This window comes from Quercus lobata, chromosome 1, assembly GCF_001633185.2.
Source record: "Quercus lobata isolate SW786 chromosome 1, ValleyOak3.0 Primary Assembly, whole genome shotgun sequence".
NCBI lineage: Eukaryota > Viridiplantae > Streptophyta > Magnoliopsida > Fagales > Fagaceae > Quercus > Quercus lobata.
Genome location: NC_044904.1, coordinates 35,726,780 through 35,744,337, shown reverse-complemented (window position 1 = coordinate 35,744,337; position 17,558 = coordinate 35,726,780). Strand labels below are relative to the sequence as shown.

The 17,558-nt window shown below is 33.0% G+C and overlaps 1 protein-coding gene across 1 annotated transcript; it reads right to left on the bottom strand.

The window, feature by feature from the left end:
• Positions 1-1,210: 1,210 nt before the first annotated feature.
• LOC115988673 (geranylgeranyl pyrophosphate synthase, chloroplastic-like) lies at positions 1,211-4,602 on the bottom strand. Its single transcript, XM_031112278.1, has one exon. It carries the CDS (start codon positions 4,413-4,415, stop codon positions 3,387-3,389), a length of 1,029 nt encoding a protein of 342 aa, XP_030968138.1. The 5' UTR covers positions 4,416-4,602; the 3' UTR covers positions 1,211-3,386.
• Between the last annotated feature and the right edge of the window lie 12,956 nt (positions 4,603-17,558).

The window sequence follows — 17,558 nt, the reverse complement described above, 5'->3', positions numbered from 1 at the left end:
TCCGATCCACAACTCCGATCATCATCACAGCTCCGATCACCGATCCACAGCTCCAATCATCATCACAGCTCCGATCACCGATCCACAGCTCCGATCATCATCGCAGCTTCGACCAAGCGAGACCCACGAGCTCTGATAAGCACCGATCTGTCTCTTTTTTGTTTTTCCGTTTTTTTTTTTTTTTTTTAGCAAGTATATCTCTGTGTTGGTTTAAGCACCGATCTGTCTCTTTTTTGTTTTTCCGTTTGGATTTGTTTGTTTTTCCGTTTGGGTTTTTTTTTTTTAGCACCGATTTGTCTCTCTCTTTTTTTTTTTTTTTTTTTTTTTTTTTTTTTTTTTCGTTTGAGTTTTTTTGTTTTTCCGTTTGGGTTTGTTTGTTTTTCCATTGAGGTCGTTGTGCACGGAAAAGAGAGAGAAAAATTGGTGCGAACGGAAATTAATAAAAAACTAAATACACATGCTACAGTGCCCGTGTAAATTTACACAGGTACTGTAGCTCGTTGAAACTTTTAGATGATTATGCATGATTTTAGCTGGACTGATGCAGTGTGTTTTTTGCTTTAAAATGTGTAAAAACGGCCAAAATGTGTATTTTACACAGTTATACAAGAGCTGATGTGAATGCTCTAATTTGATGAAAAGTTTCGAGAACTTGATATTTCATAGAGGCACCCTCATGATGCAATTAGTAATTACAATTGCACACGGGGGTGCCCTTATCAAATTAGAATCTATAAATAGCGCCGGCTCTAACCATAACTTACACAAACTTTCTAAGCTAGATTTTCTCATCAAGCTCCTTCAACTCTCTCATTCTTGCTCTTCTGCACTTTCCTATAAAAACATTACTACCCTCTTCTTTCTCATCATTCTACTCAGTTTTTTTTTGTACTTTCTTGCTCTGCTTGTCCCCTGCTTCTTTGTAGATTACCAACCTCTTCTTTCTTATTATTTTATTCAGCTTCTTCTCCCTCTTCAATAATCGAAGTTCCTGTTCTTTTGGCTTTCTTGCTCTGCTTGTCCCCTGCTTCTTTGTAGATTACCAACCTCTTCTTTCTCATCATCCTTCAACTCTCACTCTTGCTCTTCTGCACTTTCCTATAAAAACATTACCAACCTCTTCTTTCTTATCACTCTATTCAGCTTCTTTCTTTTCAGTAATTGAAGTTCCTGTTCTTGGCTTTCTTGCTCTGCTTGTCCCCTCTGCTTCTTTGTAGATTACTATCTACTTTTACTTCTATGGCTTCTGCTTGCTCCAAAACCACAAGCCTCCCCCCCAAGAGAGGTCAGATCAAAGCTCAGATTTTTAGGAGCTTCGTTAAAACTGTTGTCTTTGTGGCCTTAAAGGTAGTAGAAGCAGTGAGAAGTATCACGATCATAAGAGGTGGAAGTTAAAGTGGAAGAAAACTCTGCCACTTCAATGCCACTGCTACTGCTTTGATGAAATTATGTTGTTTTTAGATTCAGAATGAAGTCTTTGTCTTTCTTTATGTATTTAGATAGCCTTTTCTGTGGGAAAATGTTATATTACTACCAATTTACTACTGAAAAAAAAATTATAAATTAATGTGACAGTGATTTCACTCAGTTCAACATTAACAATATAATAAACTAGACGCCAACTCATCCAATGCACAGAATAGTTAACAACAATTATACATATGTTTATCGCAACTACAAATGTTGACATTGATTAGCAAAAATCATGTTTTATTTTGCTCTGAACTTGTGTGTAAAGAGAAAAGAGGCTAACAAACTTCAAGTTACAATCCCATTATTTTCAACCCCAAAACATCACCACTCCAATTTAAGTTTTGGTTCTTGATTTAAATCAGAAAAGCTAATTTATTCATATTCATCTAACATTGTTATCTAATAAGCATAGTTTTATCTCTTTCGAAGTCAGTAAAATGTATGAGAATAATATTTCTTACTAAATACATTGCTCATCTGAGTGTACTTTTAATAATATCTACAAAATTAGAAGATTATGATATCACACCATGCAGAAGTAATTAACCACATCACTATAATATGTTTAGGCAAAAAAATAAGTATGATTCCTACTTCGTCTAGGGTGAGAAGAGCACCAAAGACTAGATATGTTTAGGCATTTTAATCACCTCAATGATTCAATAAATTATTACCCAAACAAATATGCTATTTACTAAGCAAATTAGGTCCACTCCAATTTGAAGTACGTAAAAGCAACCAGACAATGCGATCAATGCTGCCCAGTTATTTCAGCATTCAGAATATGATCAGGTGTATGGTACAGAAGTTGGTTCAGACAACAGAGAAATAGCATCACTTCATTGTTTACTGAAGTCATGTTCGTTTTCACTCAGCTATTTTTAATTCCAAATTCATGGACCAAAAACCGGCTAAGAATATTAACATGTGAATTCAGGGGGCTTCACCCTTTACATCAATTATCAGCTGGCATGATTGGAACATTAATCATTCCTTTGAAAAGTAATGGTGTGAATAACCCATAAATATTTCTCTCTATTGGAGAGTAAGTTGTGTGTGTGTGGCACCTGGTTAATTAAATCAGAATTAAGAGGATCCATTTCAAATCTTTCAAACATGTTGCCACTACTTTGACCCAACTCCTCCAGAAAAAGCTGAATGTTACCAAAGGGGGTCACAAACCTTCTCACCCATACCACTGGTGCCAAGTCAGGCTTTCCCACAATTTGACCAATCTGATTTAAACCACATATCCAAGATATATATATATATATATATATATAAACTGTAAATTTCTCCAAAACTGTTATTATAATAGCCACCACAAACCAAAACCCCAATTGGATAATACACAGAGATGGAAAAGCAAATAACAAAAGTATAATCTTCAGGAAAAAAGAAAAAAAGAAAAATACCAACCAACTGAATTAAAGCTTTCCACTTTCCCAGTCCATGGTTCAAGTTATAAATTAAATAATAAAAACCCATTAAGCACATTAAGATATTTCATCAACAGGACGTGAAATCCTAAGCAACAAAATTCTAGACACTGAAAAAATAAAAATGAAGTATATAATTGTAACAAAGCCAATTCTTGTTCTCTTGAAGCCCAAATGTTACAGGGCTTTCTACATTTCATTTTACCAAACAGATTATAGTATTTCAATGGAATATAAGATTAGTAGGCACTCTTGTCCTAAATGATGAATGATGAGGGTCTAACAAATCTGCAATTTTATTGATACAAGTAGTATTTATCTTTGTGTCCTTGTGTGCCAGAATTTGCACGCACACATACAAGAAGAGTACAATTATACCAAGCATAAAATCGTAAAAAAAAATACTCCATTAATAATAGTAATGTAAAAGAGATCTTGGTTTGGGTTGGTTGGAAACATTGATACATACCTATATTACTTTTGCCTACGAGCAATGTAATTGGCCAATGCAACCAACGGCACCGTTTTCTGCGTATCAAACCCAGAAAGCTGATCCAGAGCCAGCTTGTTCAATTTCTCCGCAAACTCCCTCGACTTTTCAACACCCATTAGCCTTGGATACGTAACTTTCCCATCCACCAAGTCCTTCCCTGTCGGTTTTCCCAATTCCTGCGACGATTTTGTCACATCAAGAATGTCATCCACTACCTGAAAACCCCACCCAACATATCTCGCGAAACTCCTAATTTTCTCAACCTCTTCATCGGACCCACCTCCCAACATAGCTCCAAGAACCACTGTTCCTTCCAGCATTGCTGCGGTCTTATGCAGATGAAAGTACTCCAAATACTCCAACGTCACGTTAGACTCTCTCTGAGAACTTATATCAAACACTTGGCCTGCAACAGCTCCTTGAGCTCCAATGCACCTCGCTAACTCCCCAATGCCACGAACTATTCTCGCTGGGGGCACGGCTGTTGGTGTGTACAAGGCAATGTGCTCGAAAGCTAAGGCTAAGAGGCCATCGGCGGCGAGAATGGCGACGGCTTCGCCGAATGCCTTGTGGGTGGTGGGCTTTCTACGGCGGAGATGAGCATTGTCCATGCAAGGGAGATCGTCTTGGATGAGAGCCGCGTCGTGGATCATCTCGCAGGAGCAAGCGGCGGGCATGGCCATGGATTCAGTGCCGCCGACGAGCTCGCAGGAAGCGATGCAGAAGAGTGGGCAGACTCGCTTGCCACCGGGAAGGAGGGAATAGCGCATGGCCTCGTGGAGCTCGCGGGGTTCTTTGTCTTTGAGTGAAATGGCGGCGTCCAGAGCTTCGTTGATGGATTTGATTTTCTGGGTCATGTAGGTTTCGAGACTGAAGGCTGGTTTTGACTGTGATTCTTGTTGTTTTTTGAGAGTGTCGGCAGAGTCAAAGAGAGATGAGAAGGGTTGAGATTTGGATTTAGATCTGGAACAAGTTTTGACCCAAGTATGAACAACATTCTTAAAGCTCATGCTTTGAACTTTGAAGCAATTCCTTACACAAAGGCTTATATTTCTTTCTGTGTTTTTTGATCTCTGTTTCTATGTTCCTGTACCTTCTTCTTCTACTTTTTCTTTTTGGTGTAATGAGAGAGGCCCTGGACTCCATTGGTGCGCAGTACCTCTCTGGCTTGCTGAAAGTCGAGTTAAAAAATTATTATTTTCATTGATTGTACAAACATATATATATATATATATATATATATAAAAAGAAAGAAGAGGACAACTGGACAAGATCCATGAGTCTTTTAACTATGGATGTGTTTAAATAGAACTTATTTTGTTAAAATTAAAAACTGAAAATTAAAAATACTGTAGTAAAATAATTTTTAAATGTGTAAATAGTACTGTGGGACTCATTTTTAATGAAAAAATTATAAAAAATGAAATTTGTGGGTCTATAAACAGTATACGAATGCACTATTTAGGGAAAATTGATCAAATGTTGCGGCTACTGTTTATGTACAGTACATGAACAGTAGCCTCTTGTGAGGGGAAAAACACATGAAAAAAAAAAAAGAAAAAAAAAAGAGAAAACGCAGAAATGGAAAACACAACACAGAGACGTGAACCCAAACACACACTATCTGTCCCTTTTCTTTTAATTGTTCATTTTTTTTTTTTATAGGATTTTTAAAGGGCGTTTGGTTACTGATTTCAAAACATAGCGATCAGTGTTTTTTTTTTGGTCAATAAGGAAATATCATAGAACTAGGAACAAACAAGTCTGTTACAACACAAGCTAGCTTTATCATTAGCTAGGATTCTTTCCACCACAGGCGGTGTATTCAAAAAAACAACAAAAGAGTTTACATTGCTTTCACCTATTTTGGCCATTGCATATGCACATTGGTTGGCCTCCCTATATATTTCTCAAACATGCCAATGATTTTTAATTTTTTGTGTTGTACACGGTATTCTAATATGGGTCTGGTTAATGCGTGTCCTAAGTTCATTATTGGAAAAGTTTTATTGGGAAATGAAAAAGTTTTGATTTCAATTTCCAATAAACTTTTTCTAAAATTGGTTTACTATTGTGTGTCCTTAGGGCACACATTAGTAAAATCTTTCTAATATACACACATACTAAATAAATATTAAAAAAAAATTATAAATATACATACAAAAATATATTTATTATAAATTTGAAATATATTTAATTACTAATTAATTTAATAATTATTTATATAATAATATTTAACAAAACTAACTAAATAAATCAAAGCAATCTGTATTTATAACATACGCATTCAAATTAATTAAATTTAAAAGTAATAATACATAATATATGAACCAAAATAATAATTTATTATATTATATTCATCATCTAACTTAATGTTGTCATAATATTCATCATTTTGTAAAATTATTTATTCATTAATATTTTCTTTATCATCATCAACACTTACTATATCTTCTTATTCTTTTATTTTAATAATTATTTTTGGCATTCTAACTTTTTAGACTTATGACAAGAATAATAATAATAATAATAATAATAATAATAATAATAATAATAATAATAATAATAATAATAATTTCAATTAATACCTTATACATAGTATAGAAAAGAAAATTGCAAATATGAATGTTAAATGTGTAATCCAAATTATATAGAAGAAAGAAAGAAAAGTGGGGAAAAAATCATGGAAATATTATTTTATTAGATTCAATTAAGTAGTCCGATAATTTTGGGTTAAAAATAAGTCTAATAACTTGTTAGACTCAAATAAAATTTCAAATTTGAACCAAAAAAAAAAAAATTTAAATCCACTTGTCTATATATCGTGTGATATGTATGATTCTATGATACGATATGATTTATACAATACACACCTATGTATTGTACAATTTTTGAGCACTTTTGATATATATAATACGAAATTTTTTGTACAATATATCTATCACATAAAAATAATAATAAAGGTTGATTTGTGTTTTATTTTTGGAAATTGATCTATGTTTTATTTGTTATTTTAATTCTAAGTATTTTTTTAATAAATGAAATCAAACTATTACAAGTCTAATTCAGTGGAGAAATTATTAGGTCTACTAGAAAGACTGTTGAAGTGATTCTCGTTGATTTTCCAACTGATAAAATGTTGTTATTTATATAAATGTAACATCCCTTGGTAATTTTTAAATTTGTTTTTTCTATTTATTGTGCTAATTCGAAAGTCCACTCATACATTTACATAAGTGATATCGTCTCATTGGTTGGGAGAACTACTTCAATAGTCTTGCTTGTAGACCTAATAATTTCTCAACTCAGTAAGAGTTACGTCCTCTCTTTTACGAGTACAACCATAATTCAAATTCTCTTATCCCATTGTCATAAATATCAAATTATATAAATAAATAATAAATAAATCAAATTGTTTATGACTATAGATGACGCATTTCCATTTATAGCCTTACCACCCACTGACCCCATTTTTGGATCCTTCTGGCTACAAGAAGGGAAAGAATGAACTTATCCAAAATAAAAGACGATGGGGAAAGGATGAATTGCAAGATCGACACTTTTTTAACAGTAAGGGGCTTAGCTTGGTAATGGGCCTACTATGTCTTGAGTAAGTGGCCCTGGGAATCCTTTTTTCTTTTTCTTTTTCTTTTTTTTAAAAAAAAATTTGGGGCCCAAAGTTTTTATGGCCCCCATTTAGAAGACTACTTAGAAATTACAGAGTGTCACAATAAAATATGTACTACACAAAATCTAACTTATGAACTTGAACTTTGTTGGGTTGAAATTGACCAGAATTAAAGTCAACAATTATCCATGTTGATTAATTTGTTAAATTATGCAGTGATTTAATTCAATTTATGATGGGCACAACTACATTGCCAAATCTAAGCACAGAAGAAAGTAAATTTGAACGCTGACAATATGTTCACAATAGGAAAAACTCTTACATAAGTTATTACCAATTAGAATAATTCACTATAAAATTTCGAAGTTACAACTACCAAGAATATAGACCCTAGTACACAAATTCCAAGTCAACCATATCATCATGAGTCACAACAGAAAAATTCAAAAAATTTGTGTCTCAATTAGTCACGTTGTATCGAGAATTCGAGATAAGAATCAAGATTTAATGAACCTCGACATATTGAGTGGAGTCAAGCTTGGTATCAAGGCAACAATGCTTCCACTTTATTGAACAGATTCTTGAGCAATTTTTTTGTGTCTTCAATGTGGATTTTCAAACCAATCTTCGATACTATAAACTAACGACTCAATTACAATAAAAATGTTTTTTTACCTATCAAATGGAGTCAAGCTTGGTATCCAAGTAGCAATTTTTCCACTTTATTGAGCATGCTCTTAAGTAGTTTTCTAGTATCTTCAATGTGGATTTTCAAACCAATCGCGGATAATATAAACTTTGAACTCAATAGCAATAAAAATGCATTTTTACTTGGATTTGTCAACACATAAAAAATTTGACCTTGACAGATTAATAACATTGAAAGATGGGGGGTTTATAATTTTGTATTTTTCAGCACATTTTTTTTTATACTTTAAAAAAAAAAATTGAATAGAGAGATTTTTATCAACAACAAAAATTACAACTAAGATGGCCAGCCTGACTTGCTCCCATAGAACAAAATCAAAACAGGGAGGACAGCTAGCTAGATCAAAAGAGCCAACAAAATTGTTCTTTAAAGACTTTGGCTAGTATATGGTTTCCCCCCTCCACGTGAATACAGGCTAGTATTGAGAATCCCGACAATATCAAGGCGGCTAGCATTTACAGAGCAATGCTGTAGAAGATGCGTGGGATTTGAGTATTTGACTAGCTGCACTTAGCTTACCTACCTGTTATAACTTATATTAGGTATGTTGGATAGAAGAAACTTTAAAAATAAGGATTTCCCAGATTTGACAAATGGTGATTTTGACTTTTGAGAGTCAAATATTATTAATTTGGGTTGACATGGCTTCCTCAAAAAAAAAAAAAAAAATAATAATAATAATAATAAATAAATACAATTGGGTTGACATAGCTGAAATTGCAGCGAATGCCCAGGTATTGACTTGCTATTTTTTTTGCAAAGTGAATCACTTGTAGCTAGGTCCTTCATATTTGGCTTTTACTCTTTTAGGCATAAAATTATAAGATGGTATTGAACAAATAAAAGAACAAAAAGATTAAAGCTGCAGTATTCAATATGTTAAAACACAAATACCCAATTTCTATGTTTTTCAATTTGTGACAAATGCACCCACCTGAATAAAAAGAAAGGAAATGCTAATGGATGCTCTTAGAATATTGGTTAACAATCCATTTAAAAAAAAGTTTTTATGGAAAAAAAAAAAAAAAAAAGCTTTTATGGGAAAAGAAAAAAAGAAGTTTTGATAGCTTTTTTAATTTCCAATAAAAATAATATCAAAAATTTTCTAAAATGAATTGTTAATCAATATTCTAAGGGCACTCGTTAGAATAACCCTTAACTTTATCTGTTAAACTGCAATGTTGATTGCTTGAATTTCTATACTCTGTTCATTGAACTTGAAGATAATAAAATTGACAAGGCAAAAGCGGGCGGCCTAGCCTTTCTTATGCAATTCGAAAGAATGACGGTTTGACTTGACCATTTAACATCTTTGCTAGTCTTAATTAATAATCAGTTCTTTTAAAACATTTTTCGTTTGGATTGAGCTTATTGTTGCTGAAACTGAAAACTGAAAACACTATAGCAAAATAATTTTTAAATGTGTAAATAGTACCGTGAGACCCATTTTTAATATTTTTTAATACGTGAACAGTGTCAGCACAGTGTGTGAACAGTGTATTTACTGTTCATAACAGTAAAATTTGTCCCCCAAAGTCAACAAATGCGGGCCAAAAAAAAAAAAAATAAAAAAGAGAGAAAACGTGAACTGGAGAAAACGAAAACGCAGAAACGCGGAGCCCAAACGCCCTCTTTGTCTTGCCGTTGGACCTTGAACCTTGCAATTGGACTATGTGCTCGTTTGGATAGCACTGAACTTTGCTACTTCTGCGTTTTCACTTTTTTTTTTTTTTTTTTTTTTTTTTTTTTTTTTTTTTTACATTTCACGCGTTTTGCAAAACAGGGGGACAAACAACACTGTAGCGGCTCTGTAGCGGTAATGTAGCGGTACTGTAGCAGTACTGTTTATGGGACCCACAGCCACTTTATTCATTAAAAAATATTAAAAATGGGTCCCACGGTATTATTTACACATTTAAAAATTATTTTGCTACAGTGTTTTCAGTTTTCAGTTTTCAGTTTTCAGTTTTAGTAATAATAAGTTCAATCCAAACACACTCTATAAGTCTATTACATTTACAGCTATCAACCACAATGAATTCCATGCTTATAGTTGACCAGAATGGGTGATTATAAAAATAAAAAATAAAAAATAAAAAAAAAAATTGACCAAAATAGACAATTTTTGAGTTGTCCCCAGCAGTACTCTAGGCTCTCACATACCTACATTTATCATGTATTTCTGTGGTTAAAATGTAAATAGTGTTGCAAGCATGCATAGAGAAAAGCATACTTGAAATAAGTTATTCTAATTTTTTTTTAAAAAAAATTTGACAATTGCATGCAATTGGTTACTCTTTTGATGACAAAAAGAGAAATTAGAAGCAAAGAGTGTGTTTCACATATTTTTAATGGTCAGTTTGAATTGAGGGGGAAAGAATAGTAGAGTAGAGTTTACTCGAAATTAACATATTTTTAATCAACTCTGCTCTACTTTCTCTCCTTTCAATCCAAACAAGTCCTAAATGTTAAAAAATGTTTCTTCCAAACTCAAAATGTCTATGTGATTAAAACAAGGGATGAACCAAGGAATCTTACTCTTGCATCCATAAAACCGTACACCATTTACAAACTTAATTTGTTTCCTTCATGACTACGTACATATATGTGACCTAGTCACTCAATGAGCACTAGTGCAACGACTGAATCACCTGTATAAGTCGTGCACAAGGACCGGATGAATGGGGCGGTGGAAAGCGCGAAGTAAGAACCATTAGGTGGCCTTAATAAGGGGCCATGCACCACCGACGTAGGATTACCGCAATACCAAAATCCCACTTTTACATACGTATTGTGTGTGTCACATTGCTATCTGAGTCTTTGATTTTGAACATACTCATCCTGATCCAAGACGTTTTTTTTTTTCTTTTTTTTTTCAAATAAACTGAAAAGAAAAAAGAAATCAAAGTTAGGAGACAACAATGGTGGTCCCGGAGAAGTAGACACTTCAGTGTTAATTGGACAAAAAAGTGAAGGGGTAAGTAAGTGGTGTGAATACGAGTACTACGTGTAATTAGTCCATTTGTTTGTTCTCCTTAATATTATTTTTATTCTTAACTAGAAAAAGAAAGAAAGAGATAGAAGTAAAATCGGATGGTTCTTATCCCATAACATTAGAAAAATTATAGGATTACACGTTTTTGTGCCAGACTTTGTTACAATTCTAACATGATATATTATGAGTAATGATGAAAAAAATAATAATAAATTCACGTAAAAATAATTAAAAAAAAAAAAGTGCAGTCAAAGGTGCATGCGTCATAGAATTAGTCACAACATTTGCTATAAAAAAAAAAAAAAAAAAAAATAGTCATAACAATATTATAGCAAATTACCAATCAAGCACACCTAAAAGTTTGATAAATGGGATAACCCCATCGAGAAAGCCAAAAATGGCCCTTGATTGCTAATCGGAAAGCAGGAGTTAATAGATAAATACTTGTAAATTCACTAAGTGGGGTGCCAGTACTATCAAAGTTGAGGTCCTATAAATAGCGCAGCCCTCACTCATACCAAAACCGCTCAATACTGCTTTCGCAAGGAGAGCTTCTCAAGCCTCCTGAACTCTGCTTCATTGCAGAATTGAGAGTTCTCAGCTCACAACCTCATACCCTTTCTTAAGAAACTTTACTGCCTGCATCTTCTTTCTTATCATTTTGTACAATAACATCTCCTCCCTCCTCTTCCTCAACTTCTTCTTTCTCTTCTGTAATCAAAACTTGGTTCTTTTTGTTTCTTTACACAACTTCATCTGCTTTTTGAATTATGGAGTCTGATTCCTCCAATACCCAGAAGAAGAAAACAACTAGCTTTCCTCCTCAGAGAGGTCAGGTAAAAGCTCGGGTTTTTGAGAGCTTCGCCAACACCTTTACTTCAATGGTCTCTAAGTTGGGAGAAGTAGTGGCAAAGATCAGAGGAGAAGGTGGAAGTGAGGGAAACTCTGCCTCTTCAACCCCACCTCGGAGCTCCTGCAATTCTGATGGGAATTCTGATATCTCCTAGACATGATCATCAAGTGTCTAAACACTAAAGTGACGCACTATCTTCTTTTCAGTTATTTGAATGGAGATAGTATATAGTTAGGCAGCCTTTTTCATTTATCATAACTTGGAGAAGGCTGCCCCATATATAGAAGCTATGTAATTCTATTATTTTAGGTTCGGGATAAAGCTTCAATCTTCTTGTGTTATATATATATAGCGGTTGGTGTGGTTTATTAAAGATGTAAGAATATAGACGGGTTGTTGGGTTTGTACCTACAGGACTCATGTTTTTGGGAGTTTCTGCTGGGGAATAATCCATCTAACTTTAGTTGTAATGTCTGATTTGGAGTTCTTATGTTATAGAGAGGAGGGAGAGAAGGAAAAAGTAAGAAACCCTCTTCTGTTTGTTGTTTACAGAGTCTTATAGATATATAGAAGATGATGAAATTGTATCTTTGCTTGTAATTTTTATAATTTAGTGGCAATATATTTTATGTTTGCGTTTAGTTTGTGTTTGTCCTAATTTATTCACTTGATGTTAAATGATGCATTTTCTTTTAATTTGAGATATTTTTGGTAAGTAAATCCGAGATTTTTAATCTCTTTCTTCCTTTAAATATTGGATAATTCTTGTCTTTTTAGTATATGTGGCTTTTAGTTGATAAACTTTCCAGGCAATATATAATCTTTTTAAATTATAATAGTCTCTAGTGTTTTACTTTGGTTTTTCCTTCCTCTATTGATTGGCCATTATTTTGCAAATAATAAGAAATAGAAAAAGACAAAATGGCATAAACTTTTTGAAAATACTATGTTTAGGGCAGCCTTTCAAAGTAGTGGGCCATTTTTGGTTCGATTAACTTGATCCTAAACATTCCTGGCCTGTGAATTAATCCATGGCATTTGGAAGTGGGAAAAACCGAAAAAGTACAAGAAGATTTTGAGAATGTTTGTGCTGAATCTGGAAATGGCTTTTATTTTGGTTCATAGGTGCAGTTTTAGGTCCGCAAGAAATTAAATAAAACACACTACTCCAATCACTTCGTTGGAATCATTCCTAAAATAGGTTTGATTGTTTCCCAAAATAAGTTCATGAAGAACGAAAAGAAACCTGGTGGACCTTTCCTAGGTATGCTATGTTGGTCCTTGTTTGATGCTAGGATTTGGGCTAGTAAAAAAATCATATTAACAATGCATTTTATTAAGAACAACATATTAAAAAGACTTACTTTTATGTGTGAACTGAATAATTGAACCAAACTACAAGATCCGGGTATCTTAATCTCAAGATAATGGCTGCCTGACTGAGCAATTTCCCACATAAAACCTTATCATATATTCATGTGTTTGGCTCACTCGCACTTTGTTGACGGATATAATGATATATATCACGCACCATATGAGAAAAGCACACTCATTTTCTTTCTACTCCAATTCTTAATTCACCTAAATCTTTCGAAAAGATATGCTTCCAGTCATTCACACCTAATCCAGCAGTAAAGAAAAAAAGGTTATTGAAAAGCTTCCAAAATCCAAAGACTTGGGCAGAAGGGGTCAACGGATCTAATGGTTCAGGTATTACAGCCAATTTGGCCAAAGGTCTAGGTGGGCTCCACCCAACCCCACTTTGCCAACAAGACCAAGACTTGAAAAGGATTAAATGCATATTACTATTGATTATGGTATTTATAATTCGCATAATATGACACCTTAAATTTAAGTTGTTAACTTTATGAGAAGAATGAGGGTTTGACCAATATCCAAACATAAAAACTAGGGTTTGAATTTCCTCTTTCCCATTATTATACAACCATATCGAATTATCAAAATAAGAAAACAAAAATAATAATTAAAGTGTCACATAATTAACACCCTACCATCCAAATTAGGATTACATTTAAAGGGAAAATTCCTTGAATCAGTGAGTTGGGAAATGAAGGTGTTGATTAAAAAAAAAAAAAAAAAAGAAAAAAAAAGAAAAGAAGGTAAAATGTAATTTTAGATAAAGAAGTTAATGAGTCAAGTAGGCTAGAGCTAAATATTAAAAGTTTAAAATTGTTCATTTAATTTTATTTCAAACATGAGTTGAGTTGGAACTAATCAATATATGCTATATTTGTTCAAACTTAGTTCATTTTTCTTGTAGAACAAGCTCAAACTTGTTCACAAGTTAATTGATTAACTTATTCTTTTCTTATATATAAAAAAACTTTGACTATTTTTTTTTTAATATCTTCACAAATCTATTATAATAATTAATAACTAAATTGTAGGTGAAATTATATTATTTGAGTTAATTAGATAGAATGATTTTCAACTATAAAGTTATTAAAATTATATTCATCAATCTTATATTGTTAAATTATAATAAATTATCAATAAATTACAAATAATAATTTGATAACTTATTTCCAAACTTACACAATCCAATGTCAAGTTTATAAGAGTAAATTTTTAAGGGAAAAGTTAATGGATATTCTAAGAGCATTGGTTTAGAAAATATTTTACTAGAAAAGAAAAAAGTAACTAACTTTTTAGACAATTTTTTTTTTAGTTTTCTATGAAAGTAATATTAAAACTTTCTTGAAATTGTCTATTAACAAAAGCCCTAAAACCACTCATTAACCGGATCCTATATTTAAACTTGTACACATATAAACATATAATATTATATTACATTGTGGGGGCCAGTTAATCAATAAATTATCAAAATCGTGTTAATTGGGCCTGTGGCCCATCCGAAGACGTAAAACTGTCCGAGAATGCTCATATCAAGTTATAAGGGTAACCAAACAAAAGAAAGAGTAGATATCACGCGAGGTGAGTTCAGTATTCGTCCGAAGACAAAATCCTTCTCGGCAATATGAGTCCGAGGACGACCTGAACGCTACATTGTTACAAACACACTTCGGAGCTACATTACCGCTAAAAGTGGGACATGGGACCAAGGATAAGAAAGAAAAGGTAAACAAATATCTTTAACAACAGCTGCCTTCGCATTAATTGCCTCTCAACCAACTCTCTGACCGCATTAATGTGGAGGTGATGCCTAAACAGTGATGAGACAGCCTTACAACTGCTAGTTGGAGGTTCCAGAAGGTGTTGGATGAGACAGGAAGGGATCCCCCGAACCCAACCTACACGTGTGTGGTGAAGATGATACCAAGAGGGCAGTATATAACATGGAAGAATGCATTGAGAGAAAAGATCGGAACTTCTAAAACAAAGAGTACTTAGAAGAAAACCTGATGAAACAAAGAACTGAACTTGTTTCAAGGAGAAATTGATCGTTATATTAGTGCTAATCCATCTATAAATATTAAGTTTAATCGTTTTTCTTTTGGAGTTAACCTAGTTCTTTGACATCCACGCTCAACAAATTTATTGTTTGGGCTTTTAACGTTCGAACCCAATACGAATTTGGAATCGTTACAAATTGAGTCCTTACATACATAAATCAAGTTGCATAATCATAAATTTGTTAACAAATATATTATTATGTTTGACCTTGGCTTGTTTTATTATTAAGGCTAAACTTGAACTTGAACTTGAGCTTGACTTGTTTGCTAAATAAATAAGCATAATAAGCTTTTTGAGCCAAACTCGAGTGGTTAAACAACTAAGTTGATTTACAGCTCTAATTCTTGAAAACAAGTGTAAACAAAATTAAAAAAATTCCCTTATGAACTGTTATTAAGATTAAAGATCCAACCTTAATTTTCCCTTGGGGCTTTTAGCCCGTCCTTATATTTGTAATTGCCTAAATAGGGGGAAAAAATCCTAAGAGAATTGCAAACACAACTATGAGGTTAGTATCTTAAAATTAAATCAAATTGTTGTTAAGGTTTGGCTGTTGGTGTCGCTAGTTAGGTATTTGGCCATATTTGGGTTTTTGAGGATAAGTCATGGCAATTATGATTGAGTGGTGACTGTGATGGTGGTTTACTGATAAGGGATGAGGGTGTGTTGGAGAGATAACACTTTGGAGAGACTCCAACGTAGTTAAGTACTCAATTGGAGCCTCCCCAAGGTGTTTTCTCCCAACAAGTGGTATTGAAATCTAGGATGGTGTGTAGCAAGATGGCAAGTTGTTTAGAGTCACTTTCACAGATGAAGAAAGGACAAAGAAAGCCTAAAAGGCCTACACAAATTATCTTAAACAAAAAAAACAAAAACAAAAATTCCCAACAAGGTGGCCTACAAACAAGTTAACAATGATGGGATGGAACAATCCACAATTTGGGTAGCAATTCCCCCCCCCCCCCCCTCCCTCTTTTATATACCCAACCAATACCAAAAAAAAAAAAAAAACACACACACACACACACAAAAAACACAAAAAAGAGAGGAAAATTATGATTTGTTTAAGTGTCCTATCACAATTTAGTCCTAAACTCTCAATTGTAATATTTGACTCCCTAATATTTGGACTAAATGAAATTATTAGGGTTTCGTACAAAGTATCCCTAACAATTTCATTTTAATCCACACTTTAGGAGATGTTTTTAAGGACCTATAGTAACGTTTTTAAGGATTTATAGTGGCCTTTTTTTAACTCAAGCTCCATGAAATCGAGTTATAGGTAAAAAAATTGCATGTGACTCGACTTCATGGAAATTGAGTTACAAAACGCTACTATAAGTCATTAAAACATTACTATAGGCTCCTTAAAACGTCACTATAGGGTTCTACCTTAAAACGTCACTATAGGGTTCTAGAAATTTTTTATTTTTAACTTGATTTTGAGAAAGTCGAGTTTAAAAAGAGGAGCATTTTCCTAATTAATTTGGGAAAGGGGATAGAATGCTATTTATTTTGCCCGAAAAGGGCAATGGCCAATTTTGTCCTGATAATTTGGATGGAATCTTAACAATTTCATTTTAAGCTACTTTATCAGGTCAATTATAGTAATTGAAAGTTTGTGGAATGAATTGTGACTAACCAAACCATAATGGAGCAAATTGTAAGTTACCAAAAAAAAAAAAAAAAATTTAAATAGAGATTGATTATATACAAGGATGGTCCCAAAATTTTAAATAATGATTCACTATAGCTTTCAAATAGCAATAAAATTGTTACTATATATCAATAAATATTTTTTTTCTTAATTATATAATTTTCATAAGAGAGTCTAAAGGTTTTTATATTCATTTGAATTGAGTCACACAATCCTATTAATGATTAGTTGTATATACCCATTACTTAAAGGGCACTAAAAAATGATAATAAATACATAGTTATTCTAACAACTCTTTAAACATTAAAGGGAGGGGAAAAAAAGCTTTTTTTTTTTTTTTTTTGCTTCCTCCTTGTAGTAATAATAGTTGATTAAAGATAAGTTCAAAATATTGAATCTTGTTGTCGATCTTGACTTGTGTTTGAGTTATGCCCCCTTCCTCTCGTGTTGATCTTAATGAGGAAATTTTATAATTTTTTCAACACTTGTTGTCTAGAATGGCAAAGGGTCATTTTGCAATGACAATCCTCATTTGAGATGTAAATGACAAATATCCCAAAGTATGGATGGCAGTATGCATTTAATCAAAATATACAGTTCTTCTGGAAGCCACGGTAAACATACCGTAGGTCCCAAGTGTTATATAATATTAATTTTTAAGTGTGCTTTTGCATCTTTATCGAATATTCCATCCACCTCAGCACCCAACAGCTAGCCTAGCCTTTCTTGGTCGGTTCCGTGATCCTAAATGCTGTGTGTAAGTTGTAAGAGTCAATATTCGTAACTTTCTTTTTTTGTCAAAAATAGAGGTTTTTTTGGTTCTATAAACGGTGTACGAAATCCACTGAAAAGTCAAAAGTGTTAAAACGTAGACAT